General features: G+C 38.8%; 1 protein-coding gene across 4 annotated transcripts in view; it reads right to left on the bottom strand.

The window, feature by feature from the left end:
- Positions 1 to 27,454, bottom strand: part of VMP1 (vacuole membrane protein 1) — an 87,227-nt gene that overhangs the window by 41,559 nt on the left and 18,214 nt on the right. For all 4 annotated transcript variants that reach the window (XM_054008084.1, XM_054008083.1, XM_054008086.1 and 1 more), the window contains 4 exons: positions 26,652 to 26,742; positions 24,302 to 24,412; positions 8,283 to 8,450; positions 2,975 to 3,106 (listed from right to left, as the gene is read on the bottom strand). In XM_054008084.1, the coding sequence (XP_053864059.1) occupies positions 2,975 to 3,106; positions 8,283 to 8,450; positions 24,302 to 24,412; positions 26,652 to 26,742 (502 nt within the window). The remainder of the gene's footprint in view (positions 1 to 2,974; positions 3,107 to 8,282; positions 8,451 to 24,301; positions 24,413 to 26,651; positions 26,743 to 27,454) is intronic.

Genomic DNA, 27,454 nt, shown 5'->3' with positions numbered 1-27,454 from the left:
AAGTGCTGTTCCATTAAGATGAGGGGCTTTTTCTAAATATATTAATGGAAAAATACAAAAACAGAAAGTTACATATCAGCCAGCTCATGGTTTCTCTCAAAAAGTGACTCAAGGAGCCAGGTCACTTGGATTGACAGTTTATGAAAGAAAACCTGCTCAAATACGTTCTTTAACTTTAGGGAGACAATATTCTTCCCCTATGCAAATTTTAACTGAATGATTGGTCTCACCCATCATTTTATTTCCCTTTAGTCTTTTTTAAAATCCACAGAGAACCTTTTTTCTCTCTTCTGTCAATAACACAGACTGGATATTACTTGACAGAATGCCACAAGTATCCTCATCTGTTTAGCAAAAACAATGGTATTTCTCAGAAACAGTAGTGACAAATTTTCTAAATAAAAAAAAAACATACAAAACATGCAAAATGCCAAGCAATTTGGCTCTGCTTTGTATGCAGCCATAGCAGCTCATTAGAACTAAAGGAGGAAGCTATTCTCTAATACAACACACCTATTTTCACACCTCACAGATAAGGGGGGAGGAGAGAGGCCTTTCTATTGAAAGGATTCCTTTCAGTGTTAAATGGCGCCAAACATTTGTAGTTTTCCATTGGCATCAGATTGCCATGTTCTCTATACCCTTGGGCATTGAGGATCAGAATTGGATAGTGAGGCAAGCGGATTTAGGTAACAAAAACATTGCTATTCAGCAATTATAAGGAGACTTTAAACTGCACATGAAGTAGTGATTGTGCAGAGCAAATAGCGACAAAGCTTCACTTTTGCAAACGATGCCAGGATTTGCTCAAGGCCATAGGATGAGACATTCATGCGTGCCTCTCACAGACATCTAACAAAAACATGATAGAAAGCCAAAAGCACAAAGGAAGTCATATTAGTGAGTGGAAAATACCGTCCAATCTTAAATACTGAACTATTAGTTTTATAACCATACTACAATTTAATCAGATTGTCATAGCCTCACGCTGGAGTGTCTTATAGGAATCAAACTGCAAGTGAAGTTTTAAGAAATGTCATCCTCAAAACAATGTGCTTCAATCCAAACTCAATTGCTGAGAAAATGAAATCAAAGCGCAAATAAATACAATGTTATTTATTCTCAATGAATGACACAATTTCATTTGTTCACCAATCACAGAGTCATTGTAGTTAAGGGTATTTTTGGTCTATCTTGACGAGGTTCTCACTAGCAAAGGTTTTGTACTCAAGAATCCTACCATGCATTTTGGAAACCAATCTTGGCTGCACTTAGAACTTTAAAAATCTCACATAACTTGCTGGGAGAGTCACAGTAAATAAATAGTACCGGAGTACTTGTGGCACCATAGAGACTAACAAATTTATTAGAGCATAAGCTTTCGTGGACTACAGCCCACTTCTTTGATCCGAAAGCTTATGCTCTAATAAATTTGTTAGTCTCTAAGGTGCCACAAGTACTCCTGTTCTTTTTGCGGATACAGACTAACACGGCTGCTACTCTGAAACCAGTAAATAAATACAGATAGTAGTTCAGTTCCGAGTCATGTATTTGACTGGCTTTGTGTTTTGCTGGGATTTTTTAAATATGTATATAGATCAAGGATTGGTTTGTAAAATTAACACCTAGCAATGGGGCAAAAGTCAAAATAGGTGAATTTTTGGCCATATGCCTATAAAAGATGGATCTCTTAATTTACTATAATTATTTATCTAGTGCCAATGTGTTAGGCATTTTCCTGAATAGGTATTACGATGAGGTGCTTGTCCTGAAGTGCTGGCAAGTTAGATAGCATTAAAGACTATCATTAACATTATTAGACTAGAATTAATGTTTGCAGACAAGTCCAAGGAAACCTAAGGCTGTTTTCAGAAGAATATTTTTCAGAGATTCTTGGGTTTATTCAAATGCTCTCTCTCTTTGGACTACTTTTTCCTGCATGCAATAACTTATCAAAAGAGAGGGTAAGAAACATTTATACTTCTTAAAGTCAAGACTGGGGTGAGTGTGGGTTTTTTTTTTTTTGGTTGGTTTTTTTGTTTTTGTTTTTTTGCTACAGTAAAGGGTTGGTCAAAGAGAAAGCAGTGTAAACTCTTTTCCTGTGCATAGTAGATAGCATTAGCTTGATTCCTTCATATAAAAATCTATCGTGACCCACTTCCACCTAGTGGTTTAGTAGACAAACAGGAGTAAAAAGGAAGCAGAATACAAAGGAGAAATTCAGCAGCAAGACATTTTTGAGAATTTCCCCCCCCCCAGAATTGTACATTTAGAAACTAAATAATTTCTGAACTAAGGCACACACAGACTGCTGACCTGAACAGAAAGCTTTTAACAGTCGATTAAGATCTAATATGGGGCAATGCACATTGTAATATATCTATCAATAAAACTGAATTGAAAAAGGCTAAGAACAAAAAGATTCAAAGCAGCTTGGTTGCTTTTCAACATCAGGAAGAATATGTTTCCTCAGGTTGTTAAATCAGCCAAGACACTGGCAGCACAAACGGCTAGTGGCAAGGCAGGTGAGTATTATCCAGTGAAAACAAGTTGGCTGGCGATTATCTCCTCGTTAAGAGAGATTTAAGAAACAGTTTGGCAGTTCAGCTATTTCATAATCACAGTTGGTTTAATGACTCCTACATCACTTATTAGTGGGCCTCACCTTCCCTCTAATGCTTCCTTTGCTATATTTGTAGAACTTTTTTGTATTTGTAAAAGCCATTGTTTGCCTTAATTTTTTTGTCTACATTAACATATCACTGCCTTAACGGACTATACATTCTTGTTTGGTTTTCTCCACATGTCTCTGTATCCAGTGCAGGTTCTTTTCTAACCTATGGGCAGCCCCTCACAAAGTCACGTTGGCTGCTTTCTTGCATGTTTGTTTCAGTGGAACTGTTGTCCGCTGCATCTTACTCTTGCTGTGTTCTGTGATAATTAAATGCATTCTAATGTTTTGCAGTGTTCTTACTTGTGCAGCCTCTGCATGTTCCAGCATCTCCTCAAATTCCTGATACTCTTCATCATCAGGTTCAGCACCAGAGAGTCGGGCTGCTCTGGCCATGAAATAAGGAGGCAGCTCTCCAATAGCTGTACCAGCACCCTGGGAAGAGAATAATGATTTTAATTTTATTGTTCTTGATTAGAGCTCTTTAAAATAGCTCAACTGATGTTCACAATTTTTCTTGGAAAGTTAAAAAAATACTCATAATAAGAGTCACAAATACATATAAGGTTAATCCCACCAGAACTGCCAGGAGTCACTTGTTTCCAATGGAAGCTTATTATTGTTACCAGCTACACAAAGTTCTCCCAGCTTCAAATGTTATCTAAGTTATCCTGAGAAACTACATTTTTCCCTCTCTTAGTTTAGCCACATGGATTCTCCCCCCCACCCAAACTATAATTCTGTAGAGTTGTAATATAGTTGAATTGTCGGTCCTGAGACTTGGCACCCTTGTTTATTGGAAAACATTGCCTCAAGTTCTACTACAGTTTGAGCAAATGAAAATATCGCTGAGCAGACCGTAACTTATCTAGTATTTTATCTGTCCACAAAATGGGGTCAAGAAAACCAAGAGAAATAAGAATCAGAGTAGGATTGCCTTTACACTGCAGGAAAATGATTGGTTTTCTCGGGACATCAAATGACTCATTTCAGCCTGGTGGGTAAATAAAGCTTTAGTTTTTTTAAAAAATCAGTATTAGACATACGGATAAACAGAGGATAATGAAACAGGAACTTGGATTAAATGCAAATGGTTTAAAACATAGAACAGGTAATAGCACAATAGTTGGGCGCTTTGTTGGAAAAGTGCTAAACCTTAGCCACACGCAGATGTCCCTTCTTACTAAGAACCATTAGCAAGTGACAAATGCTTTTATATTCCTTTCAAGCAGCATAAAGCCCTTCAGTTTCCTTTGTTCATATTCTGGAAGCAACTGTATGTAGGGGAGAATCCCAGCTGCTTTGTATATTCTAAATCAACAGGTTGATTTTAAACACTATAAAAATACATGAGTTGTACTATTACCCAAACTCAAACTCCCTGTTTGTGTAGTGTATACACACACAGCCTCAAATGTTTGTCTTCCTATTGTCCACGTGTGTAACAAATTTGCATGAATACGACACCACCAAAACATCGTTAGCCTGTCTATTTCTGATACATGGAAAGCTAAGCTTGGAAAGAGTTATAGCTTTTTTCAGAAAAAATAATTTGGGATTATGTTCTCAAGGTGATGCAAGAACAACAGAAGCAATGTTTGCTTCACAACTATGTGCCAATTTGCTTGGCTTCATTTTGTTAATGAAGGAAAGGTTCACATGTATGTACTAGAAATGAACTTTCCTTAAACTGGTTAAATGCAGAGGTGAAAGGAAGCCAGTATGGTCCGATATGACGTACCGGCAGCGGCCAGAGCCCCGGGCCCATTAAATTGCCGCCCGAGCCCTGGGGTAGTGGCGGCAGTGATCCGGCGGTATTTTAAAGGACCCGGGACTCCGGCTGCTGCGGGGAACCCCAGGCCCTTTAAATCGCCGCCCGAGCCCCGCTGCAGGAGCCCCGTGGTAGCGGCGGCAGGGCTCTGGCGGTGATTTAAAGGGCCCGGGGCTCCCTGCAGCAGCCAGAGCCCTGGGCCCTTAAAATCGCCTCCCGAGCCCCGCTGCTGGAGCCCCGTGGTAGCGGCGGCAGGGCTCCGGCGGTGATTTAAAGGGCCAGGGGCTCCCTGCAGCAGCCAGAGCCCTGGGCCCTTAAAATGGCCTCCCAAGCCCCGCTGCTGGAGCCCTGGGGTAGCAGCGGCAGGGCTCCGGTAGTGATTTAAAGGGCCAGGGGCTCCGCTGCAGTAGCGGCGGCCGGAACCCCGGGCCCTTTAAATTGCCCCTGAGCCCTGGGGCTCCCAGCTGCCTCTGCAGCTGGTAGCTCTGGGGGTGATTTAAAGGCCCCAGGGCTCCCAGCCACAGCTGGAGCCCCTGGACCTTTAAAACGTAATTTAAAGGGCCCGGGTATTTAAAGGCCCCGCCTCTTCCGGTTGAGGCCCCGCCTCTTCCAGTTGTGGCCCCGCCCCCTGCTCAGACCTCTGGGATAGCGGTAAGCCCTTTAAGTTACTTTCACCCCTGGTTAAATCACAAGGTCTTTGTTATAAAACATCTCGAAAGTACAACGAGATCATATGATTCCATGTTTACTCAAGACAGATTGCCTTAATATGTAAAAAAAGGAAGCATTTAAGTAATCCAAACCAACAACTATATACTATCTTTTGCAAACATGGCTGTTTACTCTTACTGTTAAAATTTCCATCTGATATTTGCTTAGAGTTCCCCTAGATCAACAAGGAATTAGAAAGGCAAATGCTAATCAATATTCTTTTGCACAAATACATACAGTTAAAATGGGAAACTAGTCATCTAGAAAGCTTCTTTTAAACTTTATCCTGGTCAAGACACAGACTGCCTGTTCTGCCAATCCTGAGAGATTATACATTTTTACCTTTTCAGATAATTTCTAATAAAAAACACAAAAGAGATGCAACACATTTAAAGTGCTATTCAATTCCTAGCTTCTGTGAGGTGGAAGGCTCTGAAAATTGGCCTATCCCCCAGCAGGCTGAAAGCCCTTTCAAAACACCTTCTGCAAGCCAGGACTGGTGAGGCCCATTTTATACTGATTGTCACCTTTTGATCGAAGAGGATGGGCCAGGATCCACTCCACATGGTTACACACTAATTGTCTAAAGGAAATTAGGGTTTAGTAATGTTGCTTCACTCCCTCATTGGGCACCAGGATGCTGTCAGCAACACTTCCGGTCCCTGCTCACCCAACGAGCCGGGGAACCTGAGAATTAGACAATGCAAAAGGCTCCCTCTAATAGCCCCTTTGTGTTTGAATTTTAAACAGCTTTATTGACAATTTCAGGTTTTAGAGATTACTAGAACTTGGTGGTTCATAACATTTTAGTTTTCATGAGTTAGTTTCCCATAATCAGACACTAATAAAATTCAACCTACTATTCTTGGTTTCAGTTTGCAAGGAGAAAAATTAATATTGCTATTTATTTGTCAGATTTTGAGTTACTAAAATCGTCGGTCCATTTACTTCCTTTTCAGGAATTTAGTATTGTGTTCCACACAAAAGGATGTTGGATTTAACAGTGATAGGACCAAGAATTCTTCAGTGGTTTCTATAAAAGCAAACTGGAGTAAAGACAAAAGAAAAACAATGGAAGCAGCAGCACAGCTGCCAATTTGATTTGACCTACAGGAAATAATTAAGCAATGTTTAGGTACTCATGAAACAGTCCAAGAAAGCATAACATTATAGTAGACACCAGTGGCAGATTGAAGATGCTCCCATGAGGAAATCTACCACAAAGTTCAATAAAAAGGTAGCTGGCAATATATTTGGAGGAGGGTAGGAAGAAAGAGGAGATTACACAAAACATTTTGGTTTGCTCAGATAGTCTTGTAATTCCCCTGGTCTGAACCAGCAAGCAGCACAAAGGAAGACCTGAGACGGTACCTCTTGTTCTCTCTCTCTCGTCTCAAGATAGGGTACAATCAATCAGTTGCAAGGCATGCAACTGTGTGTACATTTCTGTCTAAGCTGCTTAATTTTCAGTTAGGTCAGTAATTTTATACATTAACAAAGCAGTGCAGCAAGCACATTTATCGTGAGCTACATTTTCCTTGCAACCCTAGAACTTCATTTTAAATGATATTCTTATCGCTCCAACTTCATGAAGACTATGATGTAGAGCAGTGGGGAAAAATTAAAGAGATCCTGAACTTACGGTCTTATAGATGCTTGTTTGTGGAAGATTTTCAGTTAACTGTACTTATTTTTCGAACATTAAAACATTTATGGAATTTTGCTCTCTACTTAGCAAAAGGAAACATTAAAAATGTATATTGTATTTGTTTTTGAGAGGGCTGGGAGTTTGCAGTTCTTTCCTTGTAAGATTTTTTGTAAGTATTTTTACACTGTCCTTATATACCTGTAATGTGTATGATCTACATATAACTTCTTTGTTGGAGATAGGGTCACTGACAAGTTTTAAAACTGTAATAACCAAAATATAAAGTCTATTATGGGTTATTTTCACACCTGACAGGCTTCCAGAAACAAGATAGAAAAGATTAGATATCATATACTATAGGGATCCCATTCCATCCCCCACGTCTGAATTGGAGAACCAAGTATTTAATAATAAAACCAACGGTCAGAACAGGAAGTCATCAGTGATAAAATGAAGCCTCTTGGCATAAAAGCAGTTCATAACAGATGTGTTTGTGTAAGTTTCAGTTCAAAATAGTTTATATTTTATGGGAAAAAACATCTTAGCTGACCAATATTCTTCAATAAACAAATTTCAAAAAGTCTAAGAAGTGAACACTAAAGTAAGATTGGAATACATTTCCAGTGACAAGCACCCACATCCACCTCACTAAATCCCTGTCCTAAGAGTACTTCCGTGTTTAGCAGCTAACTTTTTTTTCTTTTTTGCCTTATAAGTAGGGTGACCAGATGTCCTGATTTTATAAGGACAGTCCCGATTTTGGGGTCTGATATAGGCTCCTATTACCCCCCACCCCATCCCAATTTTTCACATTTGTTGTCTGGTCACTCTACTTATAAGTGAATGTTTTCATCAGGAAAACATGGATTTTTAATTTCAATGCGTAACATGTGAACAGGCTACATGCAACTCAACAGAAAACTGATGCAACCCCAAGATAAGGGCATCTGCCACAACATTAGGACCTGATCCTTCCAACACAGATGAATAACTTCATTCACTTGAACATGCCCATGGACTTCGAAGGGAGTATTCATGAGAGTGAAGTCACTCACTTGCCTCACTGCTTGCAGGATTCAGCCCTTAATCTGCAAGCGCAGCTGGGGCAATGAATCTTTCAAAAAACTTGTCTTTTGCACTGAGTTTCTCAAAAATTTCATGCATTTTCTCCTAAAGTACCTAGAAAAAACAGTTTGGAAACAGAGGTGATTTTTATAGGATTCTACAGAAGAAATTCTTTTAACAAAATAGAAGATTTCTTTCTTTCCCCAACTTTACTCCAATCCTGGAGCTGATAATTGACTCAACCATTTTCAAGTGCTTCTGTTTAATCCATTTTGAAGATGTTCAGATCTAATACAGACATCTAAAGTGAATCAGCAAATCATGCCTCCAACGTGAATAGTTACATGTTACTGCTGTCAGCAAAAGCCAGCATTGCTTTGTTTGTTTTAGGTAAAATTGTATAAGTTAAACCTTACCCACATGCAGGCCTCTAGCCTGACTTTTGAGATTATGGTCCATAAAGAGATGGATCCTTCAATCCCCTCCTCATCAGGACAGATAATTTGATCAGGGTACGGTGGTTCAGGAAAATTAACTGAGTTACATTCATACGCAGCAAGTGTAACTGATGCTATGTGTGGACCCTGAAAAATATATCAGACAAGAATATTTCAGTACATTTTGTGTGCATTAAACAAGAGTTAGCTTTACCTTAAATAATATTGCTAATAGGAAACCTATCAGGACACAAAATGCATATAGGAAATGGACTTCCACACTTGACAGATATAGTATATAATGTTGCATACAATGGTCTTAGCCTTCCGATGCATGTAAGTACAGGGGAGTCGCTTCTTACACGGGGGTTAGGTTCTGAAGTCAACGCGTAAGGCGAAAATTACGTATAGTCAAATGCTCATTGAGTGGAATGGTAGGCGAAATCGCCCGCACTACAGGTACAGTATTTAAATTGTTATTTTTCTCTTTTTTTTTGTCTTGCCGAGCGTGTATAGTTAAAATCGCGCAAGTTATATACGCCTATGATGCGACTCCGCTGTAAATAAATCTCCAATTCCAAACATGAGAAGACCTAAAGTGCTCCTGTTTCAGTTTTAAGAGACTATGAAGTTAAAATACATGTTTCCTTGCCTGTGTTACTGTAGACTTAACACTGGAAGAACTAAAAAAAAAAAAAATCAAAGTATACTTTTAACCATTTTTTTTTCCATTTCATTCCACACGAGCAATTAATAACGAAGCTGAATAGTCTTTCCGTTTCTCATGAATTGACACAGAGCAGCAATGTTTGAGATACAAATGCCGAAAAGGAATCCTTACATACTAACAACAACAACAACAACGCAATTATTTCAAATATTTTAAAAAAGGTCCCATAAAAGCATTTCTACTGATTTCAGTTCTGCAAAACAGGTTTTACAAAACCTAGGTTTTGAGCCTAGTTGGGCTTGACAGTATTTTGAAGTGTTCCTCCCCTTCTCTCCACTCTTTTCTTAAGACATCAATTAGTACGTCAGCCATCCCTTGTGCAAGTCACAGTCTTTCTGCTTCAGTTTCCAATGTGTAAAATGGGAACAGGCTGACTGAGGTGCTCAGAAGATTGTTTGTAAAGTGCTTTAAAGCTCAACTGTTGTGCAAGTGCCAAGTATCATTATTAATAGAATTAAGTTGACTCACGGACTCTGCCTTCTGTTAAAGGTTACAAACATTTTTTATTGAGACCAGATCTCAGGTACAGATGGCTTCAAATGTGTACAAGAACTGAAGTGCAATACAGTTAAATAATGGCACAAACTGCCATTGTAGGACTATAAAATAGTAACATTACTATAAAACTGTGCAAATAGTTCAGATTTATCGTTAGGCTGGACATCAGGCATTTCAAAACAAAGAATGAGCTTAAAAATCACCTTCCAACATCTGTGTTTCAGCAACATGCTTAAACTGTATAAACTGTTTAGAAAGTTTGCAAAAAATCTGTTTTAATAAAAATAACTTAATTTCACCCAAAGCCTTAGCCTTACCAGAATAAATTCATAATCAATTGCGTTTACATACACAGCAAGTATTGCTCAGTCTTTAGCTTCTGCTATTAATTACATGCTGGATTTTTGTCATCATTTTGGGAGATATTCTGTCAACAATTTTCCTCTATGTTTCTTCCTTAAGTGAGTCATGGTCTATTAGAGCAGCAGGGAATCACAGTACAAAAATCAAATCGAAATTACATTTATTATACAACGAATAAATCTGTGAATGTAATGATAATGGGAAAGGAAAGCTCTTGATGCACACCTACTGCTTGGACAGCTCTATTTCCCTTTATGCGGTATTTTAAAATTGATTTTAATACAGAGATCAGAGACTATTTAGGAGAGTTTATGGGCTTGTTGCAGGAATTACTGAGTGAAATTTTATGGGCTGTGTTAGGCAAAGAAGTCAGAGTAGAAGATCACTCTGACCTTAAATATCTATGAGAATGAGCAGCTTACTGAATTCTTTTCTAGACATTGGGAGGTAGTTGTTCATTGGGTTCACTCTTGTCAATATTAGCAGTTTCTCTGAACCGACTGGAACAATGGAATTACAAAATTTAGTATATGTAGCAAGTTATTTTAGGGATATGAAATAGTGGGAAAGGCCCACTGAGAAAATATCTGGTCTATTTTAATTTTCAATTGGTAACTTTGGCTATCAGTCAGAGGCTGTTCAGTTCTAGACCACTGTAACAAGTAAGAAAATTCCCACTTTGCTGTCACGCCAATTCTTTTACCCGTACCTCTCCTTGTTCTTTTGTTGGGAGACTGACCTAACGCTCAATAGGCACTAACTTGAACTACTTTCTGTTATTATTTAAATAAAGTTATAGTTCTGATTTCATGGGAAATTGGGAGCAATTCCATCAAAGGAATTGCACTGAAGTAAAGCCAATGGGAGAGCAGATTCAGACCTGTTAAATACCAAATAATTGTTCTGATTCTGTAGGGCAAAGACACTGCAGACGGCTGAAAAATTACTAATTATCTGTATTGCAGTACTGTCTAGAGGTCTCTTAGGCTGGACCCTGTATGTATCCGTAGTAAGAGAGAGTCCCTGCCCCAAAGAGTTTACAATCTAAACAGACAAGACAGATAAAGGGAAAGACAAAGAAAGTATCCCCTTTTTCTACATGGAGAACCAACACCAGAAAAGATTAAGTGACTTTGCCAAGGTCAAACAGCAAGTCAGTTGCAGAGCTGGGAATTGAATTTAGATCTTGAGTCCTCGACCAGTGACAATCATAAGATCATCCCTTCCTTGATATGCCCTAAAATTTCAAGGAATCTTGATTTTTTCCCTCCTATACCCAGATAGCTTCATGGATTAAAAGACCTTTTAAGGCCTTGTGCCTCAAGCTGTAAACTCCAGCTATTCAAATCTGCAACATAATTCTCCTCAGCCGGAAATTTGCATGGAGGAAAACCCCAAAGTCAAGTGCCATTGCTCATGGTCTCTTGAGGGTAAGGGTAAATTCATTGCCAAGGTTGTCAGAGATATGGTGTGTGAATCAAGAAGTACAATTTTCAGTTCCACAAAATTTGGAAGACATACCACAGTATAATGTAACTGTGGCCAGCTGTGATGAAAGACTGCAAGTGCAGAACCGGTTAGTTTCAATCTTATAGCAATATAAGAAAAAAAGTACAATTGCCAGCACAGTAATGCCCTCTGCCATAGTTCGAGATAGTGGTAATTTCACTTATGGAAGGCCGAGATTTTGAAATGAAGGCTGGCGGACAATTTAAGATAGGTCCCTGCCTGGAGAAGCCTACATTTTAACTTAGAGCACAGCAAGTGAAGACAAAGAAAATGTAATGGGGGGGTTTGCTAAGGATAATTGTTATAAAAGCAAACCACCCACACACACAACCCCTATTCACTGTTTAACAACTTGCCACAATTAATAGCCTAGGTTCCCTCAGAACTTTTAACAAGTGTTGCCATCTCTTGAGTGCCTGAATTGTCTCAAATACACATCTTCCTATTAACCCAGCTCTAACAGTTTCAACAACTGAAGTCTGCAAAAGGAAAAATCCTAAAGCAAGAAGCAGCTGATGGAAAAATACATTTCAGAATAGAGCTGAAAACATCCTTCCAGCCACCTGACGGCTAAACCAATTTAGCACAACTCTTCCACTGAAATGCAAACAATTCTATAATGGAAAAAAGTTAAAATTATGGATCCCACAGAAACCACATTTTAACGGGAAGAAGTAGTAAAATGTAAAAGGTTCATTTAGAATGATGATCAAGTGTGGAGAACTCAAATTCAGAACTAGCCATGGAAGAGACACAAAACAAGCTGAGCTCTGCTGCTTTAAGTAAAGTCAACTGGACAACATACCATGGTTTGGCAGACTGCCTGTGATATTTCGGATATGTGCTTTTGTTCCAGTTCAGACCTGCAAAGCCAACATACAGAATCTATTCTCAAGAACTGAGCCTCCATTATGAAAGTACAATGCCTTGGTCCACAAGTCCATAATCTCCCCTTGAATCTCTAACGCAGTGGTGGGCAACCTGCAGCCTGTCAGGGTAATCCACTGGTGGGCTGCGAGACAGTTTGTTTACACTGACTGTCCGCAGGCATGGCTGCCCGCAGCTCCCCGTGGCCGCAGATTGCCCACCCCTGGACTAGAAATGTGGTCCCGACAGGGCAAGAGCTGTGGTATGATCATATGATAAATGTTACAACAAAGACAGGTGCCATTTTATTTTATATTTAGCAATAACAATAGTCAAACTATGTGGGTGGGGTGATTTTCAAAGACAAATGGGAGTTGGTACCCAATTCTCATTGGCTTTCAATGCAATTAGAATGGCCAGCGCCTCTAGGTCCTTTGAAAATACCAGACTATTTTCTTCAAGTGTTTTCTTTTGGCTGTTTGAGTCTAAATATTAATCCTCAATCACAGTTTTTGACCTTTATCTCACACACGTACCCATGTTTGCTTACCAAATTTTCTTTTTTTAAAAAGGCATTAATGGCTTTTCCAAAGTTTGAGTTAATTTTTATGGTGGGTCACTTTATTGTAACCTATTAAGAAATACCTGCTGCTTGAGTCTAATTTTAGGTGCATCTTTAAATGGACATACATTTTAAAATCACTCCAATCCCTATTATACTAAGTAAGCAACTGCAAAGTTGGTAGGTTTAGTAAAGGCATTGTTTGTCAAAGAAGCTAGAAGAATCATTAAAATGTCAAGTTAAGTAATATCTAATCACCAATTTTCTCCTCTCCCCCCCCCCCAACCCTATTTTCTTCTTTTTAAATGCAGGGGCAAGCACTGACAGGGGCAAAAACGTTGGAGTCAGTAATCTTCTGCTGATTCGGGGGAGAAACATTTGCTCTCCACACGCTTACAACGACCAACAGGAGCCTGTGGTTAGACTGGAATGTGATTTGTTAGAAATTTTTGTGCAATTTATAAATCAAATGAGACAAAGGGTGGTCAGCAGTAAGGACCTGATACAAATCTATTTTTGGCAAAAGTAATTCAGAGGAATTGCTATCTAAAAATCCCTGATTTGTTATAAAAGGGAGCTTTATTTGAACCCATGGATACATTTGGAGCCCTAGATTTATTTTTAGTTCAATGCTTTGATCAATCACCAGAGTTAGAATCTACCCATTGTTATTCTAGGGTAGTAAGTTATTTTGGAAGGCAACATTTAAAGTCTCCAGAAACGCAGATTTCTTAATAGGTACAAAATATATTTAAGTAGAAGCAATTAGTACAGATTTTTTTACTACCTTCTCACTCAAAGAAAAAAAGAAGGGGGAGGGGGGGAATAAAAATTAAGGATATGTATTTCAAGCTAAAAAAGTCAAATCACATCCTCAAAAATGTTAGCATGTACATTATATCAGAAAGTCTTTAAGGTAAGGGGAAGTGAGTATCAAAAATCTATGGTATTTCTATGTTACTTATCACTTTGGTATCTATGCTCTGAACAAAATTATGGCGCATCAAACTGTATTTCAAATGTGGTTTTCTCAGCTCTCCCTTTACAGATCATTCATATTGTTGAAATGATGCTAGCCCCACAAGTACATCTAGCTCTAATTTTAACATTTTATATTTAAGAAGATATAATTTTAGACTAGCTCTAATTTAAAAATATTTTATGACAAGGAAAAATTATACAACTTCCACAGAGGTGGGGGATTATCTTGAATGCATTCTGGTGGGATAGAAACTTGTTTTCTTCCTTGGATATGGAATTTTTAATACTTGGTACAAGGCTCAACCCTTACACTAAAAGGGGAAAATGTGTCATTCTATATTTGATTTAAGATAAATAAGAAAAACAAGAGCTAGTTTCTCATGGGAAACAGCCGGCTAGCTTTGCCACAGCCTGCGACTCATCTCATACTTATCTACTAAGTCATTACACCTCTCAGGAAAGCAAGACTAAGTTACAGCACCTTTTATCTTCAGGACTGGCGGGCAGCTAAACACACAGAAAACTGTTCATTTCAGATGTGACTAAAAGGGAAAATTGGCATAGAGATAGTTGGCTAATAAGCCAAGGCATTTTCACCCCCAACTGCAACAGCTTGGAATCAGAGAGGTTGCTAGTCCATAGTCATCTAATAAGTACAGACTATGAGCACATGCAGATTTTTGACTCTGGGAAGTTTTTTTCCCTCCCTCTTCTGAAATCAACCCAGTCTATCCACATATCACTAGGGCCCAAGAATGCCTAATGATTTCACATAGTATCTGAGTTGCAATGCAAGTTGTAAAGCGGGAGTTAAGAACAATGTAGTTTTCTCAGCTTGGAGCTTCTTTAGCCTTCCAAATCGTTTGGGCTAGCTTTGATATACTAATTTTGTATTCCCATATTTGCACTAATTTTACATCGGGAACCTAGACATTTAATTTAGCACTTTTCTATTTCCACCTCAGTAAAGTCTTTCCCCTCAGAGCATGGCTAATGGAAATCCCAGATGATGAACAACAAGCTCCAAATACAACTGAACAAGAGTCACCAGGGGATGATGCATGTGGTGCCGTTCAACGTGCAGCATAGCCACGGTGTTACTTCCAGGAGAAACGCCGGCTTTGGCGTGATAGTAAAACAAAATACAGCCATTTTACAAGAATACTTATTGGAAATTAAAGATGCCACCCAGAACACCCTTCTGTCCCCACAGTAGCAGTTACAAGCAGATTTCTGGTCCCATATGGGCAGAATTGAAATGAGAGGCAAGGTAGGAAGTATGAGGGTTAATACTCTGCTCCTGTCCTCCCTCGACACCCATCTGTCCTGAGATCTGCATTCTCCCACTTTTCTCCTTTAACCAGGGATATATTTTTATGATCAGTGAAGAGCACATTACAATAGCAATTCAAACTGACGGTGTTAAAGCCTACTCAGCCTTTCCAGCTGTATCATGGTTTGCTGTGTTATGTTTTGCCTTCTCTTTGCCCTGTTCTTGTGAGCAAAGAGCAACGTGAAACATACGAAATTCAAATCTGCACACGGGAACAGAACAAATAACAGGATGTGTGCATGACTGGGAAAACACAATACACTAGATTTATTATTGTAGGGTCTCCCAACAAAGCAGTTTGAATTGCAGGCACAATGCGGAAAAAAACTGAGTAAATAAAAACAAAACTTGTTTTCATAAGAGAGATTGAAATATGCTGGCTTGTCAGTCTTTGAAAGATCAAAATATCATGCCAAGCATCTACTCTCTTCCCTCGCTGGATATAACTCCAAGTCACCTCTGCTGGCTAAAATGTTCAATACTGTTTAAGTGCCAACACTACACTAACATCTTATAGACATTTAAAGACTAAGTGCCAGGAAGCCATTCCCTAGTATATTGCTTCACCTCATGCAAGAGGTTTATTATAATGATTCAAATGTTATTCAGGCTTCAGAAAAGATGTCTAGACTCTGATGTATGACCAGTTTAAACACCATTGGGAAGACACACACAACACTTCTGTGATCGCTCAGAATTCAGTTCCCTGCTCTGTATATATTTACGATTAATATGGACAGATAAACATTAGCATGGTTTGTCCCACAAGACTCACATTTTATGACAGGCACCCTTAAAATAAATAAGATTTCACCTGGAGAGATGACTTAAGAAAATTAGCATAAGAAATTTACCCAACTAAATTGGTAGCACTGCACAGTTTAATCCACTAAGACTCTTGCAATCCATAGTTGTGTTTTTAGTCTAAATGCTTCCTGCACCAAGGAGAACACAGCCCATGTGGAAATTAACGAGGCGTTCCCATCAAACAGTGATAGACAGAATTCATTTTCTAAGCTCCATATTCATCCATGTGTTCCAGGATGTTTCAGTTCATTGTAAATAGCTTAGGACAGCTAAAGGAAGTTGGTTTTAAAGGCATGAAGGAAATAAATGAGACAGAAAGAGTAACGAACAATCCTCATACAAACAGGCTCCATTTCAATATATTTTTGAATCATGTTCTGTGTTCAACACACATTTTTCTTTCAACTACCTTACCCAGTCAACAACGGTAATCTGATCCCAGATATTGGACAGGACAGAACTGACCCTTGTTTAGTTTGTTCTAGGCTTGTAAGCAGACATGCAAACTGAAGAATGATGCAAACTGGAAATGGACACTTTCTTCAACTAGAAGAATTACACGCAGGGGGGAAAGAAAACACATTCCCCATCTTGCTAAAGAAGCAAGCTCTTTGTTTGTTTCTCACATTTTTCTACACACATGGAACCCATCAATCTTCTAATTACTAACATTAATTTTGAAGGATACATATGAGAAGGGTAAGACTCCGTGCAAAGTAGTGGAGAATCAGTAAAAGGCAGAGTCTCCCAGTCAATAATTTAATAGCAACATTTTATACATGAACAACAAAATGGAGGCTGCCATTCTGTCAGCTTTTAAAAATATTTGTTCTTACAATCAAAGGCTGGAAAGGCAGGTGAGTGTATGGGGTTTGCAAAATTACCAAATAGTAACTTTGTTCCAATCCCAGCACAGGGCAGAAATGAAAACAAGTTTAGTGATTCTCGGAAATAGTGTGACCACTTAACAAAATTACCACACAACTGGACAAAACCCATCTCCAGTGTTACCAGCTCTTGCAATTTTACCATGAGTCTTGGGATATTCGGTGTTCTTAAAAGCCCAGCTCCTGGAGTTTGATGATTACAAAGAAATTGCAGATTTCATTTAAGAAAAATAAGATTTTCCTGACATGTAGACTAAAAAAAAACTACCACAACCTGACTATACCCTAAAGGCCCAAAACCGAGAGGCAAAATAAGAACCCCCATATTTGTTGTTGGTTTAAAATTTCATGATTAAAGTCAACCTTATGACTTCAGAGGGCCTGACATGGTTTATGAATGATTGGGGTTGGCAATAGTATTTGTACAAGTTAATTAACCAGTGATTATTGCACAAGATGTTTGGATTTTAAGTCAGCCGATCTCAAACTGAATTACCTGACATTTAGGTCAGACCAAATGGGTCTTTTTTCAGTTCCAAGCTGCTGAGCTCATGGAAGAACAGCTTGTGAGCTCCTGGCCCAATCAAACAAACCCCAGAACTGATTTAAGCACAAAAATGATCTAATCTCCAACCTGGAAGGAATCCAAACACTTCTGTGCCCACTTAGTTGTAAGTAGGATACAACATATTTAATTCATCTTCTGTCTTCATAAGACTGTTTTTATCACTTGTAGTGGACGGCAGTTACTGCAATGTCACTTCCTTTCTTTTATTACAAGATTTTTCACTGAGGTTTCGTTACAGAGACTAACCCCAGATATGAAAGCTTTGAAGAATTTAACGTCCCTTCCATCATCCACACACAATGCATTCTTGTATTCTGCCACTGTGGGTGAGGCCTGGAGGTTCTCGTTACACTCTTATATTTCCTGTTTGTTCTATTTCATACCTGGACTATCAATGAAAACCTATTCAACAGTTGCTCTGCTTGGCTCTAGTGGTAATTAGACATACAAATTCATTTTTACAAATATCACGTAACTCCAACAGCTGAAAGTGTTTTCCCCGCCCCCCCACATATCTGATCCGTAAGGGATTCACTTCCACTTAGCCATCAATGTTAGGACACAAAACAAATTATCAGCTCCACAAGGCCACTGACCTTTTGTTTCTGCACAGGTTTTTTTAAAATGAGCAATAATTCTGAAATTGTTTTCTGTTTGTCTCAGTTTCATCTACTTTTGCAATTTCTATGCCAGAGATGAACTGAAACCAAGTCACGAGGCAAGGGGATTTGCTGAACACTACACAGCATTCGCAAGCAATACTTCAAACAAGTGCTCCACCTAGCGTCAATCATTATTAAAGTATGCACTGCAAACCAATCATATGGTCACAAGTTCAACTGGCAGCTCATTCATTACTTTTTGTAACAGCAAAGAGACCTCCTTAAGTGATATAAATTCCTTGCATATGCCTAGCTACCTTTGGTCATCTGCTCTTCTGGTAACTAGGTGATTCATTCTGTTTCTGTTTGAAAATGCCAGCAATTTGTGAGAAGTTATTTTTGACCGTAGAAAGAAGCAGTGGGCCGATGGTAAAAATGTCTGAATTAGTGGCCAAATAGATTTTGTATCCCTACAGAGCTACATGTCAATTTCTATTTTTAAAATGTTATTTTCAAAAGAGATGTAAGAAAAACAATGTCTTAAGGAAATTGAGCCAGCAGACTTGTTTTGAAAAGTGTCAGAATGAAGATATATCGGAAGAATCATGTAGTCTTCTTCCATACTATATTTTAAAGCCGTATTCCAATCCAACCTTGTGCTCAGAGCGACACTTAGTGGCAACGGTGAGTGTTGTTTCCCAAAAGTCCAGTTAAAATGTTGTATTTTTCACTGGATAAAAAAAAAAAAGAGAAACCGCACGAAACTAGAAACCAATCCAGAGCAGCAATTTTAGATACAGTCTAACGTCAAGGAAGTTCCTCAAGGCAACTAGTAAATGGTAATTAAGTGTAAGAATAACTTTTAAATATTACACATTGACACTCAGGCACACTCAATAAGATCCCTCTAGTAGTCAAAGAGCAACAAAACCTAAATACAAGCAATCAGATTTGAATTGATACTAACCACAGTCCCTTATGGATAGTAAACCACCCCTAAAGTAGAGATTACTTTAGATTTTAATACCTACCCCTTCATGCAAGACTGCCACCCCCCACGCTCTTACCTTCTGATATTATGATCTACCTCTCTGTGGATGGGCAGGACGAGTAGCTGGACTGAGATCCTCTGAAGGATCCAGACAAATCATTGTTTTAACACTTGGAAAATACCTAACTAGGCCAGAGAGAGCAAACATCCAGGGTCATACACATATTGGATCTACTGCACACAATTCTACTGAATTATTTGCCAAGCTAACAGTTTGCTTGTGCATAGTTTTTCTGCTATTACTATCATTGTACAAATCAAATATAGGGCTATGTATTTTAAAAAGATGCACCTGTATCATATATGATATATGCTAGCACTTCCCAGAAGTTGGTACTTAATAGCGAAGACATTATTGCAAGTAGCAACAAACGCTCAGAAGCACATGGGTCAGCCTGACAGCACTATTATCTAATCATATAATTGCATTTTCAACAATCTCACTGTGCATTCAGATTTGGTATGAGCAATTAATTATGAGTAATTTAAAAAACACCTTACTGCTGCTCTACTCTGCACTCCCAACAAATCAAGTCACAGAGGCTTGATTTGATTTTTACATCATTTTGAAATGTTTTCATCAACGGGATCAAAGCAGAAATCCTTTTATCTGCAATGAAGTGTACACAAGTAAATTTATTGTTAGATCTGGTTTAAATGAGTATGTTAAAAATAGGAGGTGAACATATATTAATAACAAAGGAGAATGTACAATGAACACAATCTTTTATCTAGAGTGCTTGTGGGTTATTTAAAAATATCTGATATATTGGACAGCTAAATGAACCAGTTTGAGAGACCTAATATAACTGTATGATGAGTTGGAGAACTTCTGAATACACCTATTTTCATCTGGACTAATAATTTATACTGCTCTTCTGCAAGACTTCCATTAAACTCTGCAGTTGCACCTAGCAGTCACAAATTAGTATTTTGTGTTTCCTTTGATGTAGGGTACAAATTCTGGAAAGTCATTAAGGATTATATTTTTATTGGTAAATGTCCATAAATGTCCATTTCACCATACACATGAACAGATGACAAATATTTCCATAGATTATATCAGAAATTTATAAATTGGCAAAAAAGAAAAGTGATGCTTGAGAACTTATTAGAGTTTGATTTAAGGATATTTAATTAGTATTTTTTGACATGTGATGTTGACAGTGTTTTAATGGTATAAAGCTTTAACTTTTTGAATCTCAACATTTACTGTCATTAAATAATTATTGTCTCACCACCCACCATAATTTTGTGTAACTGTGAACATTTAAATTGACATCAATATTATCTGTCAAAATTATAAAACTAAAAATCAATTTCTGCCAAGCCTACATACATTACAGATTTGTGTTTTTACATTTGTAGTGCCACCTAGTGACTGCAGGACCAACACTACTGCACATAACTGAGTTAATGCAACTAAGTGACACCATGGTTGAGAACACTCAAGAAGTGAGAAAATCTCAAGTTAATGGTCCACAGAACAGTCATCATTGGGACCTCTTGTGTTCGCACAATATTTTCTATAAGTATATATGGAAGGAGGAAAGAAACAGCATCTATGCTTCCTCTACCTATTTACCACTAGGGACTTGTCTACACTGGCACGCAAAATCGGCACTGCTGTGATCGATGCAACAACATCGATTTAGTGGGTCAGGTGAAGACACAATAAGTCGATGGCAGAGTGCTTTCCTGTCAGCTTCTGTTCGCCATCTCCCCAAGAAGCAGAAGGTAAGTTGGCGGAACAGCATCTCCTGCAAACACAGCGTGGTGTAGACACTGTGTTAGGCTGATGCCAGCTACGTCACTTGGGGGGGAGGGTGTGTGTGATTTTTTTCACACTCCTGAGTGATGTAATTCACATCGACTTAAGCGGTGGCGTAGACCAGGCCTAGGACAACTTATAGCATTCCCTCCATATAATGGGAAATTGCTTCTCTGCTCAATTTATCCAGAGAGTATGTAAACAGCACGCACATTTTTCCTGTATGAATGCACTTAAGTTAATTGTGTTACACACCTATTGAATTTTAATACCCTATAATAAATTCCCTCTAGTTATTCAGAGCAGTCTATTTTGTCTGTTCTTTTACATTGAAAGATCTGTGTTTAGATGTTGCTGTTTTCTGGTATGACTGCTGAATTTACGTTAAGGTCATCTGACTCACAATCCACACAGGTTCCTATGTTGGCACACAACACCAGTATGTGGATGTCTCCAGTTCTCCCAAGTGTTTAACTGTACTGTGGAAATGCATTTTCAAAGAGAACCTAGTCCCCAATCATGGAGTCTTCTACTATGCTAGTCCAACTTTCTGCTTCTCTCAAGTAATGTCTCAAATTGGAGTCAACATCTCAGTTATTTAATTCCGTACTAATGTGTACATTTTCAACAAGTCAGTGCTTTGAGTTACGCTATATCAGTGGCTCTCAAACTTTTGAACTGGTGACCCCTTTCACATAGCAAGCCTCTGAATGCAAACCCCACCCCCCCTTATAAATTAAAAACATTTTTTTTATATATTTAATGCCATTATAAATGCTGGAAGCAAAGCGGGGTTTGGGGTGGAGGCTGACAGCTTGCAACCCGCCATGTAATAACCTTGTGACCCCCTGAGGGGTCCCGACCCCCAGTTTGAGAACCCCTGTGCTAAATGGACTCACTATGGTAGATGGATGATCAGAAGCTGGCCAGAGTTTGAATGGCAACTAGGAGGTGGAGATAATAAAGACAGGGGTTAAGATCTTGAATTAGGAGCACAAATGGAAACGTTTGGTGGGTCTTATCCTAGTATTCACATTTGCAATACAAAATCCACCACATCTGGCATTATCTGCTCAAGAGAAATGCAAGGCTAAGACAAGAGGATGAGAATCACAAATAAGACATTGTGAAAACTTCATAGAAGAAACTTAACATCTGATCACACTGTATCTGGCAGTTCAGAGAGAAAATAGCCCCTCATTTGCAATTGCTACACTCGCCTCCAAAATAAGATGCTTCAGACAAAAGATAAAGCCTATTTTTCTTTATCAATTTTCAATGGAGTTGAGAGTTTGACAACCATAGATTTGTGCCCGCTTAGTATGAATGTCTGATTTAACTTAGGCAGGCAGATGATGTGCCCTTGAAGGCAGCTTTATTGACAGAAGGATCTTACAAGTCCGCAATAAGTACTTTCACTAAACCAGCATTAATCCAAGCTTCTCTGCCTACACAATGTTATTTTATGTTGTGTTAGGATAGCTGTTCACTCATTCACTCTGCAGACACAGTTAAGGCAGGTTAATGACTCGACAAAAATTAAGCAAACTACACAACTCTCAGTTCATGTATCCTGCTTCAAACAGGCAAATGTAAGTAGAACACTGCCCTGTTTCATTTGCTTTTCTATTTTAAAGGAAATAAAATACTTAACATATGAACTCTCCTTTACTATAGATCTAAAAAGGCTATTTACTGTACCTTATGGTGGAGCTCTTCAGTAATGCTGCATCTCCCATGTTTCTTTCTAGACCCTATAAACTCTACACTGTGTTACAACAAGTTGATGAAATGACCCTCTCAGATTTCAGGCATGCTTGGCGGCTACGTGACTTTTCACACTTCACAGAACTAGCAATATATATAGCCTAGGATTAATGCTCTGATGCACAGTGGGATAAATGTCCATATTGTCCAGTTTTCCCAACAGTCCTATTCAGTTACAGTTTTACCAATATACTGTCAGCTCACTGGAACAAGGAGCCATGTCTTCCAATGCAGCCCTGATCATTCATAGGGCTTTTGGGTGCTATCACAATACAAAAGACATTCCAGTCTCTTCCAGCCTGTAAGCAGAGAAAACCTACTATTTTCTAGTTAGAGCAGAAGATTTTTACAGTAGAAAATCTAGGCAGGATTCTCAACAGAAATCCTGAGAGCTCTGTCATTTTCCATGCACTCTCTTCTACTGTCAACAACAGTCTGCACATGGAACCCTATGCTTTAAACTTCCCCCTGCAAACCATGGAAATGTGTGTTGTTTTTTAAGTGCGGAATGGACAATTATCCTGCCCTTGCTGATAAAAATATAACCTCTTTTTTATTTACATTTGCACACACATTCCTCTTTACTAATCTCTCCATTTTACAGAGGGGAAAAATAAAGTAAATCAGAGCCAGAGTGTATTAAAACATTACATATAACTCAAATTAACACCCGAGTAACCTTCACAACCTCTTTTTACCTTAATCCAAAGTGAAGATGATAGTTATGTCTCCCCTTTTCTGCTCCCGAGAGAGACTTTAGGAAAGCAGTTATGATGCACACACATCTCTAATGCTCAAGTGAATGCATCCTACACAGCAGTCATTCAGTCTGAGCGGCATTGCTCTATTGCATGGAAAACAACAAGAGTTCTCCTGTTTCCCGAAATGCTTTTTGTGTTATTGTTCATGATTAAAGCTATCCTAAAATTAAACCATCAGTAACTGTTCCAAGTACAACATGGGGTTGGATGCACAAAATGGTTTTAATTATTTTTTTGCAGCCATGAAGCCTTTTTTAAAACCACGACAGTTGTTTCATAATCAAACAACTAACCCAATGGCCCAAAACAAAACTTTCCTGACTTTTCGAGGTAATGAAGTTGAGATAAACAACACAATGTGGTTTCTTCAGAGAGATTTAGAGGTTAATTTAGTGTGGTATCTAGACACATTTTTCCTGTATCTTGTTATTATTTATAGAACAGAATTACTGTGGACTGAGCTATAAGAATAATTTACTGCATGTTTCGGAAGCTTCAGCTAGGAAAATTAACATTTTGATCTACCAAAAAAACCCAAGCATCCTAAAAAGCCCAGTCCAGACCCCATTTTCCATCTGTCACAGCTACTTCATACTAGAAAACTTCCTTGCTTATTTAAGTGCATTAATTAGTGCAGATAGCATTGAAAATTATTATTACAAATTATGGGTCCAATTCTGCAAGGTAAAGACTGTCTTCAACTGCAGGATCTCACCAAGAGTTCAATATGAGATATAGCATACAGACAACAGAACAAGGTTACAAAACACCATTTAACAAAGATAACATCACAGAGACTCAACAGCAAGGATGAATTTTTTTAAAGTCCACAAGTATACAACACCTAGCTCATATATAGCACTTTTCATCCACAGATCTCAAAGCACTTTATAAAAAGGAATAGCATGATTGGAAAGCAAATATAGTTATAGGTTTCTTACCAAATAGAGTAGAAAGGTATGAAGACCTGTTCCAAGTCCAACAGAGGACAGAATGCCTAAGCCTACCCAGTAGGCACACCACAAGAATTTTTTCTCCGTATACTGCACATACTGAAAAACAAGAAAAATCACAAAAGAAAAACAGGATGAATTTTTTTTTTTTTTTTTTTTTAAATGGAGATATCCTGTCTCCTAGAACTGGAAGGGACCTTGAAAGGTCATCGAGTCCAGCCCCCTGCCTTCACTAGCAGGACCAAGTACTGATTTTGCCCCAGATTCCCAAGTGGCCCCCTCAAGGATTGAACTCACAAGAAAGGTGCAATTGCTCTTCCTAAGTGCTTAAGTTAATTTATCAGTATCAAAATGACCGAACTGGAATTCTAGACAGTTTTCAAAACAGGCTGATCTATGTAAGGTACAGCTAAGGTTAAAGAAGTTATATGTAAACGGCAATGGTCCAAAGAGGATACTAGTGAGTGTACTCAATGGTATAGTTGTAATTCAATTCCAGCCACCATTAACGTCTGCATGATAAAGCAAAAGACCTGTTGGGAACTCAGTGCCTGTGAAAGGTTATGGGATGGATAATCAGGAAACTACGGTTCCATAGTTATCCACAGAACAGGTACGGAAGCAGTGTAAACTTCCTCAAAATGCTCTGCCGAACTACCTCAATCCTAATCTGTCAGAGCCACCTAGTGGTGAAATGGGAGTTCAGTTGAACTCTAAACTGACAAAATTGCCAGCTACTACCAAATGCAGTTTTTGTGAAGCAGATACTGGACTGAGCCATTAACTCATTTCAGAGGCCAAACAGCCAGATGGTAGTGACTTAGTCACTATCTACATGGGGTGAGTTTGAGTGTTTCTATATTCTCTTAATAAAAGCAATGGTAAGAGAACACTTAGAAGGGGAATTCTAAGTGATTAGTCTATTAGCCTCTGGATTTAAATAAAAGTGTACCTGTGTTAAAAACAGAACAGCAAGTGTAGGATTTCTGCAATGTAACAGACTCTTGATTTTCTAGGTCAAGGATAAGAACAAGATGAGTCACATCAGAGGATGAGAGAAAACAAGCACTAGAAGCCATTTTCAATATTGAACGCCAGTCAGTGAAAGGGAACACCACCAATCGAAAATGGCAGCAGTTGGATCTCCTGGCTGAGGTTGGGAATCAAAACCCAGCTGAAATGCAAAGGGTCATTTCTCTAGCGCCACCAAACATTTACGTAGCAAAGGTGAGGCTCTCACCATGCCTGTAAAAGCACCTAAAAGGCAGTTAGCCTAACAGTTTGGCAGAATGAAATGTACTTTAATTCTTCAAAACTGCATAAGATTCTTCCCCATGTACATGACTCATTGGGCTGACCTATTCTTAGGTCTCACAAAACTATACCAAGGGATTCAATTACAATCAGAAAAGTTATTATTGTGCTGGGTTACTACATGAAAGATCTGGTGTGGGAGTTAGGACTCTTGCTGCACATGTTGCAAGCACCACAGGCAGCCAGTCAAATTTTTGAATGGGGAAGCAGGTGGAGGTGGATTTAGGCAAGATTTTTGGAATCTGAAAGGGCTGCATGGAAGAGAGAGTCCGAGCAACAAAAAGGGACAACTGATGGCTTCCAGCCAGCCATCTCCTTTGCAGGGCTGGGCTGTCTCCCACAGGACAAAATCGGAGACTTGGTATTGCCTTCCTCCCAGCCTTACATTTCTATAAGGGTTTACATTTTTGCATCGATGCAAAAGTATCAAAAGTCACCTGAGAGGCAGGTCGGTATTAAATCCATTTCAAAGGAACTGGGAGTAACAGCGCTAGGATTTGAACTCAGGAGCTCCTAATTCCCACCCCCATGCTCAGTCCATTAGATTATTCTATTTCCGGAGAGAAAAGACCATCCCAGATGGTTTGGAGAATTCTCTGCGAGGAGGAAGAAACAATCTACCTGGGAGCCCTGACATTTTGGTAGATTATGGTCCCATTTAGCCTTAGTTTTCCTGACAGCAGAGCACAGTGCTGAACACTCTGAAAAGCAGATGTGGAGCAGCACTGCAGCCTTGGACAGAGTTACTTATTCAGAGATGGATGACAAGTAGAATACATGTGGCTGCAGAGAGGTGGACTGAATGATCTGATAGGTCTTCCCTATCTTTACCATCTATGATTCATTTGCTATGTGGCAGAAGGGAGTGCAACTACAGGGGGAATTAACAGCTGCATAAAATGAACGCTCAGGTAGATGGATTACCATTCCTGTATGACATTATTCAATCCCCTCAGTGTATGTTTTGATAGGAAAGACAGGAAGTGCCAGCCACAAAAGAAAAGAACTTGGATGAACTGCATACCTGTTGATGTGTTCCTTCTATATAATACGCAGCTGTAAGCACTGCAAGCAGCAGCAAAAAAGACACCACGATACTTCGGCGATGCCACAATCTTAAAAGACAAATTACAATTAGGGTCATTCATATTTTTCCATGCATTGCAAAGCCACCTCTATGTCATTATAGAACAGCTTTGTTGGGGTGCATCAAAAGGGTAAAAAGGCAGCCTGACAAATTTGTTATTTTAAGATATAGGTCAAAGCTCTCTTCAAAGAACTGAGAAGTCTTGATGCTTTAATGGGAATCTGATCTCACTTGGAACCGGAATAAAAGAGTTCTATTATACAAACTGAAAGCATTTTTCATCCAATTAACTCCATGTTCTACAAACATTAAGCCTTGACACCCAAGATAACTGGTACTGCCGTATTATCAGTTTTACTGAGGGGTAAAGCAAGGTACAAAGTAGTTAAGTAATTTGGCCAAGGTCACAGTAAGTCAGAGGGAGAGCTGGGAATACAACCTAAAACTCCTAACACTGAGTCATATGCTCTGACCAGTAGGCCAAAGTGGCATTAGAAAGGGTAGCCTTATAACTGTTTGGGTTCTCTCTTAATCTGTTGAAATTAAACCTTGAAAAGGTCTCTTGTTGCAGCTCAGAAAAATTAAATGTGAAAACCTTCCAGTTAATTATCAAGTGTAAGGAAATTACCAGTGGAGGCGGAAGGGGAGAAATATTTCTTTATGTAATTTGAGATCCAGCTACTTTGGCTTTTGTGTCTGTCTAGCTTTACAAGCTGCAATAAAACTGTTCCTCGTGCTTG

Source organism: Malaclemys terrapin, chromosome 18 (assembly GCF_027887155.1).
Source record: "Malaclemys terrapin pileata isolate rMalTer1 chromosome 18, rMalTer1.hap1, whole genome shotgun sequence".
In the NCBI taxonomy this organism is placed as follows: Eukaryota; Metazoa; Chordata; order Testudines; family Emydidae; genus Malaclemys; species Malaclemys terrapin.
The sequence above is the reverse complement of the archived record's forward strand: the minus strand, read 5'-3'. Positions and strand labels throughout refer to the sequence as shown.